Source organism: Carassius gibelio, chromosome A9, assembly GCF_023724105.1.
Source record: "Carassius gibelio isolate Cgi1373 ecotype wild population from Czech Republic chromosome A9, carGib1.2-hapl.c, whole genome shotgun sequence".
NCBI classification, from domain to species: Eukaryota; Metazoa; Chordata; class Actinopteri; order Cypriniformes; family Cyprinidae; genus Carassius; species Carassius gibelio.
In genome coordinates, this window is record NC_068379.1 from 23215135 (window position 1) to 23242071 (window position 26937).

Sequence of the window (26937 nt, forward strand, 5' to 3'; positions counted from 1 at the left end):
TTTTAAATGCAGTCTGTTATAGACGTTGTCGTATAGCACAAAGTCTTTTTATAACGTGATACCAAGTCTGTTCAATGGGTGCCGTGGAAAGCAGCGAAGGAGAACGGGAACCTTTGCTGGTTCCTTCCCAGCCGGCGATAAACACACAGCCTGTGTTCAGCAGGGTGTACGGGAGAAGATGGGTTGTTCTCACCATGTTTTCATTGTTGGGGTTTATGCAAGGACTTGTGTGGAACACCTGGGGCCCGATCCAGATCTCAGCCAAACATGTGTTCGAGTTCTCCTCGACAGATATCGCGGTGCTGGTGATGTGGGGTCCAGTGGGCTACTTGCCCTGGCTGTTGTTCATGTGGTTAATGGATAAGAAAGGTGAGTTGTTTTGGTTTTAGTTTTGTCATGGCAACAATATATGTAAATACAAACAATAGTGCCAATATAAGATAGATTTGTTGAATGTGTGATATCACTAATTACACATAATAACCAGAGCCAGTTTGATCATTTCAGTGTGTAATGTATGCACAAATTAATTTTATTGAGACAATTTAGCTGTATATTATTTAGTTGTTCATATCTCATTTAAATATGTTGACCACTACAACAAAGAGCTTTCAAACACTGATCTATATATATAGATCAGTGCTTTCAAACCATTTTTAAGAAAGCATCCAAACTAAAATTCGTTTTTACCTTTGAATATTAATCACAATTCTATACTTCCGCCCTGTTTATATACTGTTATGTTTTTATGACAACATATATTTCTGACAAAAGTGTTCATGTACCAAGTACCTTTTGAATATCCGAATATCTGCTTAAGATTTCCTTTTTCTGGCCAGATGTGTCATTTTCTCAAAGTACATACTTTTGGAAAAAGTAGAACACTTGGGAATAATTCTGTTTTACACAATGCTTTATGTTGGTTAGATGAAAAGCAAACTGCACAGAAGGACTCCTTACATCAGGTGAAATAAAAAAGAATCATAAAAATGTAGTTCATCACATGTTAGGCCACAAAACCAGTTCCCTAACATCATATGACACGTGTCTTTATGTAAGCTCGGCATCAGTAGATGCCAATCTTGTATTCATACTTGTCATGACAATTTAATGAGTTTCTAAGTTGAGGGAACTACAGCCTTGGAGGCCTTGAATTTAACATAAAACAGTACAATGGAATTAGCTGATTTCAACATAGAGTACTTCATGTTATATTGTTTATTTTTAAGAAGTTTAAGAAAAAACATTTATAGAATCTCAGTACTATTTTATAAAGTTCACATGAGAATTAAACTGTACAGGTATTCTGATCAAAGTCTCACATTTTCCAGCCACTATAAAGATCTGTTTTTTTCAGATCAACATTTTTCGTCAAACAAAACCAAAAATACATTTGTGTCATCGAACTTCGTATGCTGTTCTGTGACATGAGTGTGAGAGAGAGTTGTGATTGTTAAGTGGACTGTCCCTAGATAAGAGTATCTTGTGAGGAATCTGTTTTGAGCCTCGGAAATGAAATTTTCACTCACATGGTTTGTATTTGGGAAAGAGCATTTGGTCAAACAGGACAGAATGCTTAATGTTTTTAACATTTTCCCAATGCTTTTCACTCAAAACAAGGCATTTTTGGCCATCTCAAAGACTTAATAAATGTCTAACAAATGTTTTTAGTTTCCAAATCTTCACAGCTTGTTCTATAGCTTATACAGCTAGTCGATTCTCAAGTATTGTTTAACACATTAACACACTTTATTTGATTTCTTTGGTAAGAAAGGGCATGCTCTTGTGGAAAAAGTTTAAGCAAAAAGTTGCAACCATGTTTTTTCCTCTTTTATCTTGAATGGGAGCATTTCACCTTCCCTTTTGTGCTCCACACGAAAGCGATTGCCACAGGCTGTAAAAACCATGTCTGCCAAAAACCAGACGGCAGAGTGTCTATATTAAACTCAAATGTTATTAAAATTCCAGTTTCTCCTCTTATGCACGAATCCAGGAAAATGCTCGTGGAGTAAAAAAATTAATTATGGCATCTGGAGACAAACATTTGTTTTGTCACAACTAAATCATGTTTAATTCTTTTTGATGGTTAAAAATGAACCATTCCCATCTGATTTCCTAATCCTGATATCTTCATGATAGACATGCATAGTTTGCTGCTATCTTGGGGATAGATCTACATCAGCAGCTAATCTCGTCATCACTTAATCAAAGCTTACAAGATATTACACCTCTCTGATATGTCTTCTTTCCTTCCTCTCTGTCTTGTGTCAAAGGTTTGCGGGCGTCTCTGCTGCTGTCAGCATTCTTCATGTTGCTGGGCGCAGTGTTACGAAGTGTTCCCCTCAAAGACCTGCACTACAGACGCTGGTAAGGCTTTTATTCAACAGAAACTCCACTTACCCAAGTTGGTTCCTTATCATTTGCATAATTATACAATTCCTCAATCAGATAAGTCATGAGAAGATCAGAGATTGTTTTCCAAGGGCTCACATTAAAAGTGCATTTATTACGTGATGGACATGATGCCGCACTGTGTATGAAATGTTTCTTTGGAGTGAAAGTGTAGAGGCATATTAAAATGGCATGTTCATTTATGGGTGTGGTTTTTTTGACCTCTTAGTATGCAGGACTTCCCCAGTCATTTCAGCATCCATCTAGTCAATTTATATATATATATAAAATCCAGATTTGTATATACATCAAAATGCTTTATGACTTCCTGATACATTTTCTTAAGGTTGGTGGCAAATTTTATTGGTCATTCGAATATTTTTATACTGTTTGAGGTCTAAATATGCACATCCAAAGAAATATTGTTGACAATCTAAGTTTGAAGACTTGAATGGCAAATATTTTATGGCTTTTGTGATCTAGCTCTATTTGTGTGATTAGATTTAGCCTAATTGTCAGCCACTATAGAGAGCAGGTTCGACAGTATATTAATAATACAATTTAATGAAAAATGAAGTCAAAATATTTATGCTGATTAAAAATTCACTGCACCATATGATAAGAGAAAGTGAGTTATTCACTGACAAAGCTAACCGTACATGATGCTGTTGCGGGGTTGTACCGCTTTAAAGATGGGACCTTTTCAATTACATACCGTGGTGCTGGAACACTTTAACAGGACGACTGTGCTCTGTTTGCTTTAGATTAGGGCTCTTTTACCTGTAAAATCGAATGTCCCTGTCCTCTTCTGTGCTTTGTGTCCTCTTTCCATTTTCTCTCGCTCCTCCTTATCTCTTTAAACTTTTTCATTCACACATGGCTAAGAACAGCAGATAAAGAAATAACTATAACAAATTTCTCAATGCAGTTGGGAGAAAGGGAAACAAACCTTTTCTATTATAATTTTTTTGGACAAAGAGCTAACTACACCATCGATGGACAGCAAGGTTGTCTAAATGAAGTTAGCCATTAATTAGAATGGCCATTTTTTTATGTTTATGAAGTCAGTTGACATTATAAAACTAACATAAGTGTAAATCTTATTTTATTATTGAGGCATGAAGAAAATTGTTGGTTCATTCAGAGAAAGTGGGTCTGATATGAATTTCTGTATGCGCCATATAATTCATGCAGATTGGCATCTATATAGTTATTTTCATCGGTGTATATAAAAAAAAAAACAGAACATCACCACAATTAACACATTTTTATAGCTTTTTTCACGTAACATTTAAGAGCTAAAACATTGCAGGTTTCAAACAGTGCATTAGATTGACTTTTTCTGACTTTAGCTTAGACTCACAGCTCCCACAATCCTACAACACACAGTGACACATTGACCTCAGTTATATCATCTAAAATTGTGCATTTGCTTGATAGATAACAGGAAACGCTTTTTAGGGCTGTTGAGAGACAGCAGAAGTTATGTTGCTAGTTTTATACATTTATATATTACACCACAAACAGATTTAAACACAAAGATACATTACATTGCAAGCAGTTATTGTCTGCAGTGACTGTTAATGGAATGGCTGATTTCAACACGTGGGGCACCTAATGTGTCGAGTGTATTGATTCATACAAAGTGACGCAACTCTATGTTGTGGGTTTTATATTTTAGAAGCCCAGTACAGCTTATGATGTATTGTATAAGTACATTTACACCACCAGCAGACTTTATACAACTATCTGTCTTCCTTCTATGTAAAGATCTCACATGTAAGCTTTATAGAAATGAGCAGGTGCTAGAAAGTTCATTGCTTAGTGGTTGGATCGCTTAGGACTTATTCACAAACCCCATGACTCACATAGAGTTTAACACTGCCTAAGTCATGAGATACATGTGTTGCAACTATAACAGCTTAGGTCACAGAGGAAGTAGGAGGCCTAACACGTCATGCATCATGACCTGGTGACTTCAGCTGTGAATTGAGCTTCCACTAGGTGTCAGCACTTGCATTAATAAAGTGTAAAAAGTTGTTCATTGAAATGGAAATGACCATCTTGCATATCATATGTGATCCAGCATGTGACTGATGGCAGTCATTGATATGCCACACTAGAAAGAGTTTTTCTGATCTGAACATGGCATTTTTTTTTTTTGAGTTGTAGTAAGGCTAAATTGGACACCATCAGAAATCAGTTAGCTCGGTTTAGATGGCTTATCATGGAAGCGTTTTTGATAGAAGAAATGTTTTTTACATTGTTGCATTGTTTTTAAAACTGAAAAATGATGTAGTTGCTTTAATATTTATATATAATTATTTATATAATTTATGTATTATATTTTGTAATAATAAGTAATGTTTATATATATATATATATATATATATATATATATATATATATATATATATATATATATATATTATAACAGAATATTTTTATATTGTATTTCTCTATTATTTTAATTTATTTAATTTTGTGTAACAAAGTAGTTTTGAAGACAGCTTCAGAAGACTTGTGTATATAATATAATGCATGTTACATGGACTAGATTTATTTTATAAAAAAATTTTTTTGGGGGGGGGTGTCAGACTTTGATGTAATCCCTATATGAATGGTGGTTGAATGTCAAAAAAAAAAAACTTTACAAATTCAAATTGTGTTCTGTGGGGAACAAAATAAAAGCATATGTGTTCAGAGCAAAGTAAAGAATAGTTAATGATGACAATTTTTTTTGGGGTGAACTGTTTCAGTAATCACCCCTATTCAGGTTATTTCGTTCAGATTTCCAGTTACTTTTATTAACCTAAATCTTTATTTAGACGCTTTGATTTGTCAGAATGACTGATATTCAATCGTGGCAGAAAGCAGCAGTAATAAAAATTTTTTTTTAAACATTGCTTTTTGATTACAAATATCAATTGTTAGTCTCAAATCAACAGCATTTGTGGTCAGCAGATTGTTCTGTTGTGAGTTTGTAAAAATTGTTTTCTTGGTGGTGAGGAGTCACAGTGTTCCCTGCCAGCCAAACTGAACAGAAGTTCAGGCATTCTTTTGATTGAATACGGTTTCTTTTCTCCTCTGTAGCTTAACATTAGGGCACAAATATATCATGTCTTCAATGGCTGTGATTTTAAAACTGGCAATGTGTTTTTTATTTACCCAGGTCCCTCTTTTATTCGAGTTTACATTTTTCTCCATGCATGAGACTCATTTCTCCCTTTTTATCTCTTACTTTGATTCAGACTTGAGGCTTAACTGAAATCAGCCCTATTCACGGATTTCTATGATTTTTCTTACTTTTATTAGCCTAAATCTTTATTTAGAAGCTAGATGGTGTCAGAATGACTGCGATTCAATCATGGCAAAAAGTAGCAGCAATAAAATAATTTTTTTGCAATGCTGTTTGGTTACAAATGCCAATGGTTGTTCTCAAATCAACAGTGGTTATGGTTGCAGCAGATTGTACTGTTATGGCTTAGTCTTTAAAAAAAAAAAATTATTGTGGTCTTGGCAGTGAGGTGTGAGATAAAGCCACAGTGTTCCTTGCAAGCCAAACTGAACAGAAGACTGAATACTATTACTTCAATATGTGATGAAAAGGAATGCTAACAATTTTGGTTCCTAGTAAATTTATCTTTTGTAAATTTATCTATCATGTTTTTTTGCAGCCAATAATTAATAGCAGAAAAAAAAAAGTTTGGTGCAAACCATTTTTTGCGTCATATAATTTTTGTTAGTCATTTTGTTTTGTTGGCATAATTTGAGTAGCTTCTGTCAAGCGACAGATCTGTTTCCACAAAAATAGTGTAGTGTTTGATTGATACATAGCCATTGGTGATAAAAAAAAAAAGTGTTAGACAATTTTTCCTCTACAGGGTAATAAGCTTGGTTGTATTGCTATTTTAACTCTGCACGATTATATGATTAGTTGCATTTTAGCATTGTTTTCAGAATAAGCCCACCAGTTAACAATCAGACTTTCCAACCAGTTATAAAGTCCCACATTTACAAGTTTTTACACATATTGTGAAAAACTTTTAGTTCTGGATGGTGATTGGACAGTGTTTCAGCCAGTCTAAAACAGTCATTTGTTTGCTTTATTATTGTGGAACACCCGTAGTGGCCAAATATTAACCGTTGTTTACACTTCAAGGACTGGATCATAGTGGAAGGGCAGCACTTAAAGGTTGGGTAAGCGATTTCTTGTAGCCAATGTTGACATTTGAAATCAGCAAAACAAACACGCCCCACCCCTAAAATGGTCTCGTCCCTATTTTGACAGCTCCATCCCACACATATGTACACAACCCAGGCAACGATTAGTTCTGTGAAACAAAGCAAAACCAGTGTTACACCGTGTCTACACCGGACTCGAGTGGCGCAGTGCGATTTAAAATACTATATAACTCATTATAATCAGTGATGCTGTCTACATTGCATTGCATGATTCATTTTTTTTTTAAGACTAAGGTTTGAGAACCTATAAAGGGCTGTTTGAATGTTGTGTATGATGTGCCAAACAAAATGCACTTGTGAACTGGTTTTACGAAACAAAACAAAAGTGTAACAAAACCACTCTACCCATTTCAGCGCTGATTTGGTGTGCATATGTGCTGTTGAAAACGGAAAAATGTTTCAGTCACTCTCATTCTTCACCAGCATTGAAGATCTATTTTGAGAACAAGCACTGCAGCGTATATTCAGGCAGTTAGGCTATCACAAGCCTTCCCGCTGGGACTCAGTCATCCTGTCTCACAGATAAAGCTCTTTTGTTTCCCTTGCTATCAGACCTTACCTCTGATAGATATAGGAGAGCATCGATTGGTGTTTAGAAACCAACAAAACCAAAAACCAACAAAAACGTTTATTACATTTAGACCAGTTTTTTTAATATAAATATTTAATTATTACATGTTTATCTCAGACATTTGTCTGTATTGTGTTTATAGGAATAAAAAATGCCATAGATACTTGAGCAGCCTTTTTTGACTTGTCAGTAAGCAACCACCCAAAACATCATAGCAACATTAATGAAAACATTCACATCGTTTTATCAGCTATTTAGCAATGCCCTAGAAAGCCAGCATTGTGCAATGTTGTGTTGGTGGCTTTTTCAGTAAAAAAAGCTTACTCATATGTTCTTTACTTTTAAATGTTATATTTGAGATGTGTATATATAGTGATCATGGTGTCTTTCATTAACCCCCCCACCCCTTTTTTTCCCAAATCAACAGGATGATTCATGGAGGTCAACTTCTGAATGGTTTAGCTGGTCCTACCATTATGAGTGCTGGTCCTTTGCTCTCTACTACTTGGTTTGCTCCCGATCAGAGAGCTACAGCAACGGCTATTGCATCGCTTATCGGCTACCTTGGCTCAGCCTGCGCCTTTCTGATTGGTCCATTGGCTGTCCCTGCTCCCAATGGCACTGCGGGAAGCACCATTTACTGGAACCAAAACCACATAGGAGACAGGATACAGTTTGTTCTTTATGCAGGTACGGTATTGTCTGTTGACGATACAGCAACAGCATTTATTCTGAATCAATATTAAATTATTTTAAGCATTTGCCATACAGAAAAGCAATCACAAGAAAGCCATCCATGGTGGCTGTCCAAATACCAGAATCAAATGTCTTATAAATGACGCTATAAAGATTGCCTCACATTGTTCTGCTTAACTGATTCAAAAAATTAAAACATTTTGAGAGAGAGAAAGAAATCTTGCCAGTAAGAGATTGATACTCTGCCTCTGTTTAAGTTGAAATATGTTGCCATTACTTTTGCACACAGAAAAGACATTAAATTGCTAGTAGTTTAGAGGTCAATGGGACACTTACTGCAACATTGGGCATCAAGATGTAGCCACATGCACCGGATTTTGACGTGCTTCTTCAAGATTGAAATCTTAAAGAAATGCAGTTGATCTGTCCAGTCTAATAAAACCATTAGAGGAGGACCAAGCCTTTAGGGATGGGCCGTATAACAGTTTACACCGTGTGACAGCAGAATCTATGAAGGCCTAGTAGATGTGCCATTTACAGCTGTTAAACAGCACTGAAAGAGTTCCCACTGATGACACCGTTCATGTTTTGTGCTCATAAAGTTCTACTTAAGGAGAGGAAAAAAAATGTATTAGAGAGAAGTTCCTTTCATATTACAGTTTAGTTGAATTTCCAGCAACTACACAACCATTCCCAGGTTTTTTTTTTTTTTTTTTTTTTGAAAGAAATATCTTACTGTATGCTCACTAAGGCTGCATTTATCTGATCAAAACAAATATTTCACCATTTATTTAAAATAACACTTAAGCCATTCAATGTATACATGAGCCTTCAGAAATGAATCTAACATGCAGTTTTTGTGCTGAAGAAATATTTCTTTTTTTAAAATCAATATGGTTTATTAAAATACAATAAAAAGAGCAGCATTTATTTGTAACCGAAATCCTTGTAACATAATAAATGGCTTTACTGTCAATTTTGATCAAATTAACGTGCCCTTTGCTAAATAAAAGTCCTAATATTTCATTAAACCTTACAAAATCTTTGAGTATTAGTGTTTATCTTGATGTATACCATTATCGTGTTAGAAAAATGTTCATTTGTGATGTAAGATTTGTCATTATCACCCACCTTTACCCATTCCAGCTTGATACGTCTGTATTTTATGAGAGAAAAGGCAGATTTATAGAAATGATACTGTAAAAATTAATTGGCTGAATAAAAATGGGATCGATCCAAGGAAACTGCACTTATTTTATCATGTGGACAATGCCCAGACACAAAATTTAGGAACTCAACCTGAAGACTGTGCTGGCAGTGCAAGTGCATCCGGTTTTGAGATACTGTGTGCCAACAGGTTTTTTTTTTTTGTGCTTGGCTACAGCAATGCTCAGTTACGAACTTGGTAGCACTGTCACAAATTTGAAAGCAAGAGCTTTTTGTGGACTAGGGTTAATGAGCTGATCGGTTGTTTCATTGTGCATTTCCTCCCACTACAGAATTGTAATAAATCTGCTAGACTCATGGTTAACTCTAGATTAATGTGAGCCATCTAATGACCGTTAATGATGTTGGTTTGGATACCACTCTCTCTTGCTCTCGCTCTCATTCATTTGAATTTAGTATCTGAAAATTGCAGTGAAATGCCAGACGCGTTAAGCTCTTTTTCTAATTAACAGAGATAGATTAAGTCTGAACCCGTAAAATCTTTATGAGATTTGATGTTGACACCAAGGCTGCATGCTAAATGTTGTGTGTTTTTGTGAACTTGCAGAGGTTGGGATGATTGCAGCACTTTTCGTGGCTGTGCTGTTGTACTTCCCCTCCAGACCACCCATGCCTCCCAGCGTGGCAGCGGCTAGCCAACGTCTCAGCTACAGGAGCAGCATCTGCAAGCTGCTGAGGTAAAACAACAGTCTCTGCTCTAAATGATTTGAACAGAGAAAGAAGGAATAGAGGTTAGCAAAGTAGGAATAGTTCAACTGAAAATAAAAGTACTTTAATGGAATTCTGAGAAAAATAACATAGATTATTTTCCATACAATAACAGTGGATGATCACAGCTGTCAAGCCCCAAAAAGGCTGAAAAGAACCATACAAGTTGTCTATTTGGCTTAGCTTGGCCCAGAAATAAAATTTTTCTCAGAATTTACCAACCCTCATGTCATTTCAGATTTATATGGTTTTCTTTTTATCTGAATAACACAAACAGAGATTTGTATGAAAATAATCAATCTCTTATAAAGTTAATGGTCCCTCAAAGCTGACACAAAGCACAAAGCAAACACAACTGTAAGCCCCTACTACCCCAGTTGATTATTCAATGTCTTCTGAAGTGATACAATACATGTGTATTAAAAAACATTGTCTGCAATTAAGTACATTGTGGGGAAAAAAGCTATAGTAAAAGTTCAAATATGCTACTTTTAAAAAGTTTGGGGTAGTAAAATTATTCAATGTTTTTGGAAGAAGTCTCCTGCTGATTTTTCAGCAGCCATTACTCTAGTCTTTAGTGTCACATGATCCTTCAGAAATCACTCTAATACTGTATACTGATTTGGTGCTCAAGAAACATTTCTTATTATCGATGTTGAAATGTGATACATTTTTTTCAGGATTCTTTGATGAATAAAAAGTTCCAAAGAACAGGTTTTATTTGAAATAATAGAAAATGTTTGTAACGTTATCAATATCTTACTCACTTTTTAAATTAATTTTATGAATCCTTGCTGAAAAAAATCAAACTAATCCCCATTTTTTACACGATAGTGTATATTGCACAAATGGTACATTTTTAATTGTATATTTCCTTTTTTGATGTTTGAATCATTAACTGTTAAATAGAAAATAACAAATTTGTTAAATAATTGCTTTATCTGATTAATCAAACTATTTCAGAAAGGGATAGGAATGAATAGATGATAACAAAGATCTCCTGTCCCTTTAAATTAAAATCAAGTCTTCAAAAGTCCTGAGCACAACACTTATTCTAGTTAAAAAATAAATTTATAATGCGAAGATCAGTCTTCCTCATTGGCATTCACAAGAGACTTTGTAATGGGTACACTGGCACATGGACACAACAATGGACATCTGTTATTTTAGGCCTTTTGCAACTTCCACATTCTGTTTCCCTCATCTCAGTACGGTCTCTGAAATGTTATCATTGCTTTTACAAAAGAGAATCTTAATGAACAGGGTCTTGTCAGTTTGCCACTCACCATATGCTGCGGTTGCCATTTAATACACATCAAAGACGAGATCCTCTCCCTGCAGATTAATTACCAAGCCTTATGATGGCACATGCTGACCATCCTTAATAAATAGAATATCTTGATCTGTACATTCAATAACCAAGAGAAGACCACAAAGGCCAGTGTGACCACAGTGGCACATTTTTACAGCTAGTCAGAATTCTCTTGATGTAGTCACAGATCAGAGGAAGCCCTGCTTTGAATGCATTCTCATATCAACACCAGAGGAATTGGCTGAAATCTGTGAACTGGAAAAGACTGTTGGGCTTCCACTTTTGTAGAGAGTCTGCAGTTCGACCCCCTCCGAAGAACGCCAGAACTTTCCCACTCACAGCAGAGCTGAAAGCAAAAAGAACACACATGAATGGACGAAGTCAGCCCATTGAGACTGTAATGCTGTCTCTGGAGTCCCACCGATAGGCAGAGTTCCAGTAGCCATCTCACATTTGTATCTCAGTTGAGCAGTGGAATGGTAGAGCTTTGTAAAACCGCTAGCCTCCAGGGACAGTACATTGAATAGGGACTGGGGTCGTGTGATAATGGGTGCATTTCACCTCCAGTCTCTAAACTCCCAAGTCCTTGGCTCACCTAACTTGGTGAAACTCCAAAGTTTTTAAGCCTGATTTGTTTGCTGCAGATAGCATCATCATTTCAATGTTCCTTTACGGGAACCGTTATCCAGTGTTTGATTACTGCGCTAACAGTGATGATTGAATAGTATTAGTATTGATGGCCTCTGTGTTAAAATGGCCATGGCTAGCAAAATCCTCATCTTGGGGTATTAGATCCTAACAGGGCCTGCCAAGGACAAATGGCACTTAGCTGATGATTGTTCTGGTTTGATGGCTCCTCCAAATTTGTCAAAAGAAGGGGAAAAAAGGCTTTCTAATATCCCATAATCTAAATAAGCTCTTGGTGGGGGAAAAAGTGCATAGACATCGATCTCCCCCAGCTGTGAGGTTAATGAAATGGGTACAGTATGGAGAAAGGGTCCTCCATCAACACCTTTTTTTTTTTTCCTATTGCCCTCTTCATGGCCGCTGTAAAACCCACTGAAAGCATGCTTGGCTTTCACACTTTCCTGTTAATAGACTCGATGTAGATGGTAGAAGTTCCTTCACACTCAGTGATTCATACCTAGAGGTAATTATAAGTAGAGTGATATCAAATTTTCTAAAAGTAACTATGGGTGCATTTATTACGACTTCCCATTCATTTGTAAACTTACAATTAGCATCTTTGCCTCCTTTCTTTGTCACTTTTTTCAGATTTTTAAAAGCAGCCTTTTTAAAGAAGCTCGTAGTATCTCAGTAGAACTGCAATTGCTGTTTGCATCATCCTGCCTATAACAGAACCAATGTACAGCATTTGATTTCTGCTGTAAAAGTGATGATAAAATAGTATTCGTATTGATGGACTTAGAGTTAAAAATAGCAGAATCTTGCAGAGTATCAAGGCTTTAGATTCCAACACTGCAGACTTAGATGATAATCCTTCTGGCCCAAATTCTGGCGCAGTAGCAGGGTTATGCAATCAAACTTTTTTTTTTTTTTCGGTCAAATCAAGTGTGAGAGCAGCTTTAAAGACTCAAATACCAAGTACCAAACTGCAACAAGTAAAATCCGTACAGAACATTGCATCAAAATATAAACAAATTGTGTTTGAAAAGCCCTTGTGATTAGTTTCAGATGCTTAGTTTGTTTTATGGGGGAACGTTTCATCTTTGGTAAGTTTGGGAGACACTGTTTGGGACATGTGAGGGAAAATAGGTAGAGAAATGGGTGAGCTGGGTGGGTGATTGTAATTGGGTTGGGATTGATTGGAGGCCTGCCAGAAGCCACACATGAAGACAATTCCACGAAGGAATTTCTTAACATGTTTAAGTCTTGACTACAGCAATCCTGTGACTGGATAGATGCTCATAAAAATGCTAATACATGAAGAGAAAGCATCCCTCACAGCAAGGGATTTTTGTATCAGGGCAGGATTACCACAAAATTGACAGTACACTAAACCATGCACTGTGCTGCTTGTATTAATAGTTATATCTACATAGCAACATTGTTGTTGCTTAGCTTCAGGAAGGATTTGTTGGCAAATAATAGTTGTTGGAGAGTCTCATATATAATATCATTAAAGAGTAAAAGTATTTCAGCTGTGCCCTACAGATATATGATTTATTAAAAACATGCAGATACTACTATCACGCATGGCTTTGCCCAGTGGGTCAGTTAGATTTAATTAGATGTTCAAAACAATTCCTCTTTATATATCGTCTATATTACCTGAAGAAAGCTTTAGGTTAACATTGCATATTCTTATGTTCTCAAAGGCATTTGCTTCAGGGCCTCAATAATTAAAAATAACCCCTAATAATTTTTTACTTAGTCAATATTTTATCATGTCATATTCATTAATTTAGTCTGCTTTACTCTGACTAAATTGGCAAGTGTATTTGCATGTAAATTTCAAGTTCAGTGGTGCATTTGCATTATTTTGTTGTAATATCAATAAAGTTGTAATATTACATTGACCCCTTGCTTGAAAATGTGCAGTGTCCTATTAAGAATCATGTTTGGTTGAGGAAGCTAAATCCTTGTAAGACAAAGCGCCGCTTCTGGGCATGTCTTTATCCTAGCATTATGTTTCCCTGAAATCTGCTTCTGCTATCAGTTTTGTGTATTTTCTTTATTCTGTCTGTCTGTCACTTGGCTGCAAGGTAGGATAAATGTTTGGTGACAGGCGGTAAGATATAGGAAGGAAAGTCTACAATCTTTGACTCTTTGCGAGATGCACAACTTTGATGTTCAGCTTCATGACAGCTCCAAAATATCTGTTAGTCTCTCAAAAATGGGCATCATACTGAGTCACAATGGAGCCTAGTGCCTTAAAGTGCTTTCATAGTGTTCTGTTGCTAAAAGTTTTCATCAGTCCTCATCTTTGCTTTTGCTTTTTCAGCAATATGCGTTTCCTGATGATAGCACTCGCCTACTCCGTGCCCACAGGGGTTGTTGCCGGCTGGGCTGGTGTGTTGGACATGATTTTAACACCTGCTAAAGTCAGCCAGGTAAGACATATTCAATGTTCCATGCTGGGCCCATTTAGATGATACATTATAAGTAATTAAAAGGTTTTCAGGTAAAGAATGATGTCTAGTTTATGCTTTGATGGTCAGATATTTAATAGAACAATTGAATGTTTTGTATTTATCCAAATATTGAAAGACCTAAATACTTTCGACCGTTCCTGTGTGTTTCATTATGCTGTGTCTTAAGCTGCATTTATCAGATGTACTAATCATTTGCACCTTCTATGAGTTTAATTATGATTAAAATGAAATGTAATTTTCCTGGATTAAATGGTTATTGACTCATAATTAACCCTAGGAGTATTGACTGGAAACTCTGACCGAAACTCTGCCATTCTATACTTTCTCATTAAAAAAACTGGCAGGCCTGAATGGGGGGACTTTGAACTTCAAAACAAGCTGTTAAAAACATCTAATTATAGTTGTGAAAATCCAGAGCCCTCCATATGAAGATAGCCCTCTCTATCCATCCCCTCTCCAGACAGAGCTCATCAGAATCTAATCAAACATACATGCTCAAGACGCTTTTATTTGCATACTCACAAAAGTACTCCATCTTTGATGGGCCAACCACAGTTTAATGAGATGAGTTCTCCACCTCAGAGTTTCTGATTCTCCCCAGCCTCCTCGCATTTGCATCTGAAATGTGAGAGTTATGGGCCAAAGCAATCATGTAACGTTCTGGACCCAGCTGAATTATGGGCTTGCGGAGACAAAGATTATGTTTTCATATCTTGCAGTTTATTTTCCAGGTAAAGTAGGTGGTCTTTGAACTGTTATTGGAAGGAAAACCATGCAAGTTGAAAAAAGAAGCCCTTGTTCCTTTTTTCACAATATGTATCTGCTCCCCAAAGCCATTGTGAGACTAATTAGAATTTTCCATCTTCTCATTCAAGTCTCAGTTCTTTTTTTTTAGCAACTTTTCAATTCAATTCAGGTTTATTTGAATAGCCCTTTTTACAATACAAATCATTGCAAAGCAACTTTACAGAAAATTACGTTTCTACAATATGTAGTAGTTATCAATGGTGACTGTCAGTTTATGTGCATATGACAGAAATTTTCAGAAAAATTAATATAAGATGTAGTCAAACAGACAATGAACACTATTTAACATCAATTATTATATGACGCAATCACACTTGTAGCAATATTTGTTAGTTCTGTATGTTGTTTCATGGTTAGCATCATCTGAGGTCATCTGAGGGTCAGCATCATCTCTTCTCAGGTGTTCTGCCTCCAGACTGGCGCTTGTGTAAATCCCTAGTTACAGCAAAACAGAGAAACAAATAGAGACATCATTTAGTGTAGCTGCTATTCCAACCAAGTAAAATTAATTAGTTTAACCCAAGCTAAAGAATAATAATGTGCATTTGATCAGAGACCTCTGCAGTCACAAACTATGAGATACATTATTTGAATCCTTGGCGAAAGAGATGAGTTTTTAATCTAGATTTAAATGGAGAGAGTGTGTCTGAACCCTGAACATTATCAAGAAGGCTATTCCAGAGTTTGGGAGCCAAATGCGAATGAGCTCTTCCCCCTTTAGTGGACTTTGCTATCCTAGGAACTATAAAAAGTCCAGCGTTTTGTGACCTTAGGGAGTGTGAGTGGTTGTAGCGTGGTAGAAGGCTAGTTAGGTACACAGGAGATAAACCATTTAGGGCCTTATAGGTAAGTAATGATAATTTGTAACTGAGTGATAAGGAACTTAATGGGGAGCCAGTGCAGAAACTGTAGAATTGGGGTAATATGATCATATTTCCTTGACTTGGTAAGGACTCTGCATTTTGGACTACCTGTAGCTTGTTTATGATACATGCAGGACAGCCACCTAGAAGTGCATTACAATAGTCCAGTCTAGAGGTCATGAATGCATGAACTAGCTTTTCTGCATCAGAAACAGGTAACATGTTTCGTAGCTTGGCAATGTTTCTAAGATGGAAGAATGCTGTTTTAGTAATATGGGAAATATGTACTGTAATCTATGAGAATCTGTGTACCGTTTTTTGTTGTTTTTTTTTTTTTTGTTTTTTTTTTTCCAATAAGTAATATAAGACTTTTTTTCCTAGTCATTTAAATTTGGTTGAAGAGCAAGAAGTGTTATCGGACAAACTGAAATCATGTATAGATTTCTAGGAGCCCATTGTAAAAAAAAATAAATAAATTTGCAAGTACTCACAAGACAGCAGCTTATTGATATTGCTCAAACATTCTAGTTAGGGGTTTGTTCCAAACTTCAGACTTCCAAACTTGTTCCAAACTTACAAGTATTATGTAATTTAACATTTAATTCAGCCTGGACCACATTGGAAACCTTGAATTGAAAAATAAAAATAATAATTTTAAGATTACTGCAGAATTTAGAAACATTAGCTTTGCTGGTACTACTTTGTTAAAATGAGAATACGTGTGTGAAGTGCAGACGCCGATGCGGGAGAGGTGGGTCTGTCTACGGGCTACTTTTACACTGTTGCCATTGGTTATAATGCAAGTTATAATTCACATTAAACCATGGCTTCATGGGTTTTTTGCTCCAATTTAGTTTTGGTTTTATGTTGGTATTGGTATATTTTGCATGCTAGTGATTGGAATTGATCCCTTGACATGATTGGTTATTGGTTTGTGACGTTGCAAACCCAGGGCTGTTATAAACCTCAATTCTTGGTCAGCCTTCGAGAAACTACAGTTTTAAGGAGAAAATGCTCAGCAATGGTGTTGATTTTAATGGATTGGCACATGCTTTGTCTAAAAGCATATTAAAAACATAAACAATTAAACAACATAAAATCTTGATATTCACTACAGGGGGACAAAATTTGTGTATATACAACCTTATTGTGAACTAACATTCACTCTAAATAACGTTCATTGTTTTTTCTTGATACTTAATCCTGGGACTTTTTTTGTTAGCAACTTTACTAAGTGGAAAAAAAATATTTCAAAAAAAAAAAAATGAAAAGCATCCAGTTGTTGTATGAAATGTATTTTGCAAATGAGGTTGGAATTATTAGGAAGTTAATATTCTGAAACTGTTGTTTTGATCAGTGTCAGAAGTCAACAACAAATAAGTTTCCAAATTTGCACACAGTAATTAGCAAATGGAACAGTAGAACCCTGCGGCAGTAAGCATGAAGAGTTGTACAACAGTAATTAGAAACAAGTGTATGGTCCTCCGCTACATTAATCAGCCTTTTCTAATTGCTTATGGTAAATGGCCATTAAGCCTGCGCACAATGGCTGTGCACTGATTAGACAGACATCTTATGCCCTTGGAAAGTAATTATCAAACTGAAAGTGCTTTGCTGGCTTTGAGAAACATTACAAATGACTGTTTTATGTGCATGTGTGTGTGGAATTCTTTCGCCCTGGATTAAAACAATAGGAGTAACAGTGTGGTTTTCTTTAAAACCCATTTCAGTGAGTGATGCCATGTTTTTGCCCTCAAGGTTTCCAGTGTAAACATGTTAGTGAGCTAAAAGCATCAAGCAAGGTCTAGAATACCTGGAAAAACTGTTAGTTTTCCCAGATTAATGTGATTTGTTTGATATTATTTTATAGTGATACCATATAATGTATGATGTTTTTGTTTGTATGGGCCAGATTTAGTACTGTACCTAGTTGGGACTGGTCACCCCTAAGTTTTCTGTTGAATCTGTTTATAATGTAGTTGTTTTTTATTGAATCAGTGTTATTATTAGCCTGCTGGATCTCGAGCATGAGCAAAGCATTTCCTAAACTGCATAGACATGTAACATTATTTAAATGGGGGTATCATTCACATCCTTGTCCCAAATCCTAACAATTCCAGTGAACTATGCTGCATGACAAAAAAAATAAAAAATAATTTGAAATAATGGTTTGGACACGAGTAACACTTTTTGCCAGAAGAAATAGCATAGGGAAAGATAACTCTTTAATTTCATGGGGGAAATAACAGCGTTACAGCAGTAGACCTAAATCACAGAATGGAAATAGCAATTAATAAATCCATGGGCACCGGAACCAGAGGGCAAAACCTCTCTGCCACCCCCCACACCCCAAACTTTTAGCACACATCACCAGCAGCTGATATTAAATTATGTAGTCTACCTCTGTTGGCTCGCATTAAAAGCACGATATATTACATTCTGATTTACTGCAGTTTTAGTGTTTTGTTTATTTCTAATGGATAATGATGTATTTTTCCCCTCACATGTATGACAGAGCCTGACCGAAATGTGTGATGGGCCGTACCGATATTAGGGAGTAAATAAAATACAGATATATCAGCCAATATTGTGTAGGTGTAGTTATATATATATATATAATATAAAACACACACATATATATATATATATATATATATATATATATATATATATAAAATATAAAACACATACATATACATATATATATATATATATATATATATATATATATATATATAAAATATAAAACACATACATATACATATATATATATATATATATATATATATATATATATATATATATATATATATATATATATATATGTATGTATGTATGTATATATATATATGTATGTATATATGTATATGTATGTGTTTTATATTTTATATATATATATATATATATATATATATATATATATGTGTGTGTGTGTTTTATATTTTATATATATATATATATATATATATATATATATATATATATATATATATATATATAAACCTATATATCGGCTTATATTAGCTAAACGATATATCGGTCGGGCTCTATTATATGCTCAGACCATATAAATTTTCAGAGCAGTGGCGGTTCTTATGAATGTGCTTGTCCAAAAAATACATTGTACAAAGAGTACAATACATTGACAGTATTAAGTAATACTGAAATCTGAAAATGTGCACTGCTGAATCTCTTGAGTTTGTGTATACGTGTAGGATGAAACTGTCAAATAAATGTCACAGTGCACAAATTGAGTGTTACTCGAATCACTTTATAAGACTGAACTTCCATTTATGTACAGAAATTCTCAATCAGTGATTAAACAGTAAAATACATTTTTACAGTATAAATTATTTCAGTTGTGAGCTCTGCTATATCCCAAAACAACACAGGATTTGTATATATAATTAGCATAATTTATGAATATTAATTAGGTACTGTGACAATCTGGCCTAGGAAGATTAGCTTACAATGAGCAAAGCAATATTCATGAGCCCAGTGTTTTCTGAAAAGTGACATTACATCCCACCCCAAGACATAATGAGATTCAGCTCAGGGTACAGGTGTACATCCTGATAGCTGCCGCAGGTTGGAAGGACCTTAAGGAAATGTTCTGTTGTGGGATCAATGTTTTGCTGAAGGTGCTTTCCTGTGCAGTGAATGAGAGATGCTTAGCCAGCATTCTTCTCTCCATCCCCATCTCCGGGGGATCGAGGCTGATGCCCAGACAGAGCCAGCTTTTCTAATCACTCTGTTAACATCGCTAGCTATCAAATCAGCCAAATCAAAGACTGATGCTGTAAAGGTTTCTGACCAGAATTATTATTCAGCTTATGTGGTATGTTGCAGAGATCTGTCTGTCTGTCTGTCTATCTATCTGTTAAATTGATCAAAAGTGACAATAAATAGTTTATAATGTTACAAAAGATTTATATTTAGAAAAAAGCTGATCTGTTAAATTTTTTATTCTATCAAAGAATCCTGGAAAAAAAATTTAATCATAGCTTCTGTAAAAATATTAAGCAGCACAGCTGTTTTTAGCACTGATAATAATAAGAAATGTTTCTTAAGCACCAAATCAGAATGATTTCTGAAGGATCGTGATGCTGAAGACTGAGAATTCAGCTTTGCCATCCCACAGGAATAAATTACATTAAAAAAATGGATTAAAATATAATTTAAATAGTAATACTATTTTATTATATTTTTGTGTTTTTCATCAGATAAATGCAGCCTTTATGAGCACAACAGACTTCTTTCATAAACATAAAAAAAACTTACCAAACCTAAAACTTTTGAACTGTTGTGAGTATGCTTTGAAAAAAAAAGAAAATAAAAAATTATTTAGTCCTCATGGAGAAACCATTTTTGTTTTTTCCGGGTCTTATCAATAGTGTGGTTGACCTCCGACATTCCTGATATAGACCATCTGTTTTATGAAGTCTGCTGTTGAACCAGACTGTTCATCAAAGACATGTTCGTGGACAGCATGATGTCTGGCAGTTTATTCCTCACTCTGGTCAACACTGCAGACGCCTCTGGCTCACTATCCATCTACCTGCTCCACAAGTCATGTCCAGCATTACAAGCAGCCAATAACCCCAACTGATTGCACCTTTCTCTGCTCTCACAGGTGGACGCTGGCTGGATCGGGTTCTGGTCCATAGTTGGAGGCTGTGTGTTTGGTGTGGCCATGGCGAGGTGAGTAATAGCACCATACATGAGAAATGACGGTGGTGTTGTCATACATTAGCATTTGTTAGCATTTACTTTACATGTATTGTCCAGTGACATAAAAAACAGCAGATGCTTAAACACTCACAGATCATCATTCCTTCCTTCTCAAAGAAACCAGGGCTGAGTTTTACTGACTTAGTGAGGTTGAATAGTGGGGGTTTTCTAGCAGTGGTGCTTTTTAAAGGATTTTTTTTTTACTTCTTATGTAGCATACGTGTCACGTGAGAAAAATTAACTCTCATAACTCTACAATCTGGTTCATTGCAATGGCTCACTAAGCTAAACTGCCAATTAGAGTGAGCAAAAAGTAATAGACTGATTAGTGCCAATGGTGAAAACACACCACAAAAATAAAGCAGAAGGACACTCATTGAAAACAGTAAGATAAGTGTCTAATCCGTTTTTTTTGTTTTGTTTTGTTTTTTGCTTGACAGTGGCGCGCAGGAAAATAAATGAAGATAGCTGATAAAGATAATTTAGACCAGCACTGGATCGCTATACACTGAACGTTGGGTTGTCATCCTACATTTGCTACCAACTTCCACTTTACAGCAAATCAATTAGGGCACACGTCACATAAAATACTGAATAATATTGATATAACCCAGGCAAGGCACAGTTTGTGTGACAAGCCACTGACAGAAAGAAAAACTTCCTGAGGAGAGAAGATGTGAACTACAGAAGAAAGTATTCTTTTTATTTTTAATTGTCACAACAATGTTTAAGCCCTAATTATTAAAGTTTCATGACAAAAATGCTAGAATGCTGATGGTGCTAGAAACTTTCTAAGGTTTTTCTTTTTTTTTTAAATTTTTTTATATGAGTGTATGTGTGGCAACTATGCATATAAACTATAGGGACAATACTTTTCAGGTCGTTCCTATGCTCTTGCTAGAAAGACATTTGTTTTGTCTCTGTTGGGCCACCTTTTTTTTTTTTTTTTTTTCAGGCTGTTTTGGATCCTCCCAGATCCCAAAGCTAATTTATTCTCTTCCTGCTAATTTATTAAAATCAGCTTTTGTTATGAACAGTGGGTGAAAATGCTAATGAAATGGTCACGTCGCACAGACTGATTAAGACACTGGCATATAGAAGAGAGAAAGAGCAAACTGTTGTCTGCAGAAAGCAAGAGATTTGTCTGTCCCTGATGACTAAATGTTTGCAGAAGAGCCCCAATCAGCGCATCCAGACAGGTTCTGCATTTTGTAAACCTTTTAATTAGGCAAACTCTGCATTTAATCAATTGTCACATTAGTGCATTGGATTTTGGGTTGGTACCAGCATTGCCTTTAAAATGGGGAGGGACAAAGAGGGTTAAAGCATCAATGAAAACCTGTGATCAGACATAGTTGTGTGTGTTATTCAAATGAGTTGTGAGCTACAAGCCAAATGGGGATTCATAAAGCTGATTAAAGAATGCACACCCCGCCAGTTGCTTTGGCACTTTTACGTTTTTGCTTTTTTCTCACTTTGGCTGTTTATTTGGGACAGGTTGCAGAAAGAAGCAGCAGATGCCCTACTAAGTCTGCACGGCAGCCTGGTCCTATTAGTGGTTATTTGGCGAGTGATCTCTCGTTAATGGGCCCCTGTGAGTTCCGGGGTCCAGCACCCTCCCTATGCCATGAATCGTGCAGCAAATGCGTTAACATGAATTATTATACGCCACCAGCTCTCTGCCGCAGAGCTCAGCCCTTTGGGTCAAGTCCATGCTTTAGAAAAAATGGATGCATTAAAATTGAGCCGCAGGGGCAATAGCAGCACATTCTAATTTATATGATTCTGGAGAAAGATATAATCGCTGCAAGTCCTCATCAAAGACTCGTCCTCATTCACCGTTATGGTAGAGTTATACTAGATGGGTGAATCATAAGAGGCTTTCTCCGCAGGCCAATTATAGGTTTGTGGTGTGAAGGTATGCTGAGCAGTTTGGCAAACACTGGGATGCCCGACGATCCACCAGACTTTAATTGTCAGACAGTCGGGTGGTAGGGGTGACATCGCTTTTTAGATCGAGGAAGGTGGTGGCGTTGTGGGGTTTAAGAAAGTGAGACTGACAAGCGATTCAAGTCTTTAAAATTTAAAGGAGTAGTTCACCCAAAAATGAAAATTCAGTTGTTACATGTTGTTCCAACATATGACATGTATTCCAACCCATATGACTTTTTTCATGAAACAAAGAAATTACTATCTCCTACTCCTCCTCCTCCTCCTCCTTTGTTTTGTGTTGACCCTCGACCACATATACATCATATGAAAGTTGAATAAATAAGCTTTCCATTAATGTATGGTTTATTAGGATCGGACAATATTTGGCCAAGATACAGCTATTTGAAAATCTGTAAGTATGCAAAAAAAAAAAAATCGAAATACTGAGAAAATCGCCTTTGAAGTTGCCAAATTAATTCTTAGCAATGCATATTACTCATCAAAAATTAAGTTTAGATATATTTACCATAGGCAATTTACTAAATATCTTCATGGGACATTGTCTTTATTTAATATCCTAATGATTTTTGGCATAAAAGAAAAATCTATAATTTTGACCCATACAATGTTTTTTTTGGCTATTGCTAAAAATATACCCCAGCGACTTAAAACAGGTTTTGTGGTCCAGGGTCACATACGTGTAAATAACCTTGCCATATATGGAAGATCTGTGAATGTTTATATACAGTTTTGTCTTTTTCTCGTACAGTATCTTTTAAGTCATATGGGTCATTTTTATAATACATTTATGGTGATTTTGGTCATTTTTGAACCCTGACTTTCTATGGTCACCATTTACTTTCACAAGCTACATGAACAACCCGATAAACTTTTCTCTATTAGGTTTCACCAAGTATAGAACCGTAGAAACATGAGGGTGAGTAAATGATGACTGAACTTTCATGTTGAGGTGAATAATTACTTTAAAAGGCATTAAAAGCCCAGAAGCCATCATTAGAAGTAAGTCTTGCAACTTTGACACAACAAATAACAGCTTACGCCTCCATGAAATGTTTTTTATTATGGCTTTCATCTCTGTTTTGAAGAAGGGTGATGAAGAGCATGCCCTAGAGATATTTCTATGTATCTACATCATGTTAGAGGTGCTAAAATATGTCTGATGCCTGATGAGAGGAAACGGTGTGGAGACCTTGTCAGAAATGATAAAGTTAGTGCGGATCAAATATACAAGTCTATGTGAGGATTTGTTTTGAGTCCTCTCCAGTAGGCAAGTTTTTGAGGGACAAGATTTTCTATATGCGGCTGGTCTCTTACGTGGTTGCCAAAAATAACATCTGTGAAAAAGTTACACCTGCGGCTGCCTGTAATTTGTTTCCTCTGTAATTTTTTTTTCTCTGTCTTTTTCTGGCACCTTTTGAGCTATGACTCGAAACTTAAACTTCTCTCTCCTCCTCCTCCTTTCTTTTGTTTTCTGTTTGCCCTCAGGTTTGCCGACTACATTCGAGGAATGCTAAAGCTGATTTTGGTGCTGATGTTTGCCGGAGCATCCTTAGCGGCCACCTGGTTCACTCTCACCTGCCTGACCAGGCTTACTCACCTGCCCTCCACTAAAGGTATACTTTGCTGAAACGGACAGTTTGTTCTGCATTGTGCACATCCACAGAACTGTCACCCCGCAGGGAGTCTGGTAGGCGAATGCAGCAAGCTGCAATTGTATCAGTGGGAGGAAGCCAGAGGAACTCATTAAGTCCAGATCAGTGAAGGGAAAAGGGCTCTAGAGAAGCCGGCCTGAAATAAGCATATGCCCTATAGATCAGCCAGCTCAAATATTACCATCAATTATCATTTTATGGTTGGCATCTGACTTTTTTTATCTGCTGTCTCCCAGAACCCCTGGCAGGCAGAGCTCATAGACTCATGGGCTATCACTCTATCTGCAAGATTTTATCACGCACATGTTTCCTATTGCCATCCATAGCATCCCATGCCTCTTATGATTCACATCTCTCGCTAATGAACACAAGGCTATGTTGTGCTAAAACATCATTATGTAATGTTGTTATTTAAAGAATAATTGACAATGATTGATATTGTGACCACATTACTACCTTGACTGTGCAGTGCCATTGTCAGTTTTTCCATGTATGCCATACCACTTATATCAAGACTTTTCAGATTTGTTTTGGGACAAGTTTGGGATCATTATGAACTGTTTTTGAAAGCATTTGATGCTTTTATACACCTATCTTGCATTCAATTGGTCAAAAACACTACTTGTTAAAAGTTTGGGTCAGTAAGATTCAGGGCATCAATAGCACAGATTCATTCAATTCATAGATCAAAAGTGACAGTAAAGACATTTATGTTTCAAAAGATTTCTATTTCAAATAAATGCTGTTATTTTCAACTTAATATTCATCAAATAATTAAAAAAAAATGTATCATCGTATCCACAAAACAATAAAATATTAATATTGAACTGTTATCGACATCATAATTTAATGAGATAATAATAGGAAATGTTTTTTGAGCAGCAAATCAGTTTATTTTGAGTCCTAATCAGTTTATTAAGACTGGAGAAATGGCTGCTGAAAATTCAGCTTTGGCATCACAGGAATAAATTCCATTTTAAAATGTTCAAATTGAAATAAAAACAGTAATAATAGTGAAATAGTTTTACAATTTAAAATAACTAAAGTACTTTTGCTCAAATAAATGCAGCCTTTGGGAGTAGCCTTTTTTATGTTTAAAAAAACATAAAACATTTTTTACTGAACCTAAACTTTTGAACACTAGTGTGCATTAAAGCAATTTATGCTTCAAATGTTTCAATAAAAACAGTATTGAGATGAAGTTTTAATGCAGGTGTTAAAGTCTCATGTCTTGAGTCTCATTCACCTGTACAGTTAAAAAAATTTTTTTGCAGATTTTTGATTAAACTAGAGTTTGCCCTGAACTTTTCAATGACGCTGCCAGCTGAGGGATCGGTTTCTCAGACTAGAGACTCTGATGTGCTTGTCGTCTTGTTGTTCTGCATTGCCCCATCCATTTATCTCTGTGCCCTGGTTAGAACCAGTTTGCATTCTTAATTTAAAACAGAACTGCACACTCACACATGGAACTCATGGAGCTTCTCATCATTTAAAATTACAATAGACTGATGTGATGAGTTTCTAGAGCATGGTGTTTCTTTTTGGCAATTTTTAAAATAAAATTGAATTTTGCAAATTAAAGTGTATTTAACACTGAAAAAAGAAACATTTGCAATTTCCACACTTCATTAAACTTCAGCTATATTTGGATCGAAAGAAAGGTTTTTGTAGTACTCAACTTGGCACATTATAATCATTACTTAAGAATGAGATGTGTTTTCTTAGTCGATTAGAGTAATATCTGCTGAAATAGGGTTTGCCAGCACGGGTAAATTTAGTTAGAAAGGGTTTTTTATTTTTTATATATATTCATTTGCAAGGTTGTCTCTCCTTTCTGTGTAAAGTAGGAATGATTCTAGAAATGTATTTGAGATACATCCCTCTCTCTCTCTTTGCTCCTTTAGCCACTCTCTACACTTCCTGCATCCTGGTGGGTATCTTCATCAACAGCAGTGTGCCCATCTTCTTGGAGCTGTTCATTGAGACGGTTTACCCTGTTCCTGAGGGCATCACCTGCGGAGTGGTCACCTTCCTCAGCAACCTCTTCACTGGACTTTTGCTGTTTTGCCTCACCTTTTACTTTACAGGTACCTTGATATTTTAACTCTTGAAAGGCAGGGCAGGGTTGATTTACAGCAAAGAAAGCTAAGCTTTTCCTCAACCTAACCACACAGGAACACATGGTAGAGATAAGGACTTACACTAGGAGCATATCATTGTCCCAAAGTCGTAGTCCTCCTGAATGATGACTAAGTTTCAGTGCAAGGATGAAAAAATGTGCAGGAAGATTGACTTGTCTTCCCTATCATGCTGTGTAAATGGTAGCTTCCGGTTGAATATTCATGAATCACTTTCTGACAGGTTTCATTGGATTGACAGGTAGTCTGTGATATATTTATTTTAGCTCTTGCTGTAGGTGGACAACATTCTTCAGGTTGACACAAAGGCTGTATTTGTTTTGCTCTCAAAAGCATGAGGCATTGTTTTTTTGTGTGCCTTCATAACATATTTATTAAACATAATTATCAAGAATGTTCTATGTTGCAAATGGGTGAAATCTCCCAAACCCTTTCACCTTTCAAACCAAAATCAAAATATGAAGAAAAAAAAAATCCTTAAAGAAAATGTAATCGTTTTAGGTTATAATTTTATTTTCAGGATAATT

The 26937-nt window shown here is 35.9% G+C and overlaps 1 protein-coding gene across 1 annotated transcript in view; it reads left to right on the plus strand.

Moving 5' to 3' along the window:
- The first annotated feature begins 74 nt into the window (after positions 1-74).
- Positions 75-26937, plus strand: part of LOC128020004 (solute carrier family 49 member 4-like) — a 34551-nt gene continuing 7688 nt past the window's right edge. Inside the window, exons 1-8 of the mRNA XM_052606495.1 lie at positions 75-369; positions 2274-2367; positions 7635-7897; positions 9678-9807; positions 14116-14224; positions 20570-20637; positions 24106-24233; positions 26177-26359. Coding sequence (XP_052462455.1) covers positions 75-369; positions 2274-2367; positions 7635-7897; positions 9678-9807; positions 14116-14224; positions 20570-20637; positions 24106-24233; positions 26177-26359 — 1270 coding nt within the window. The remainder of the gene's footprint in view (positions 370-2273; positions 2368-7634; positions 7898-9677; positions 9808-14115; positions 14225-20569; positions 20638-24105; positions 24234-26176; positions 26360-26937) is intronic.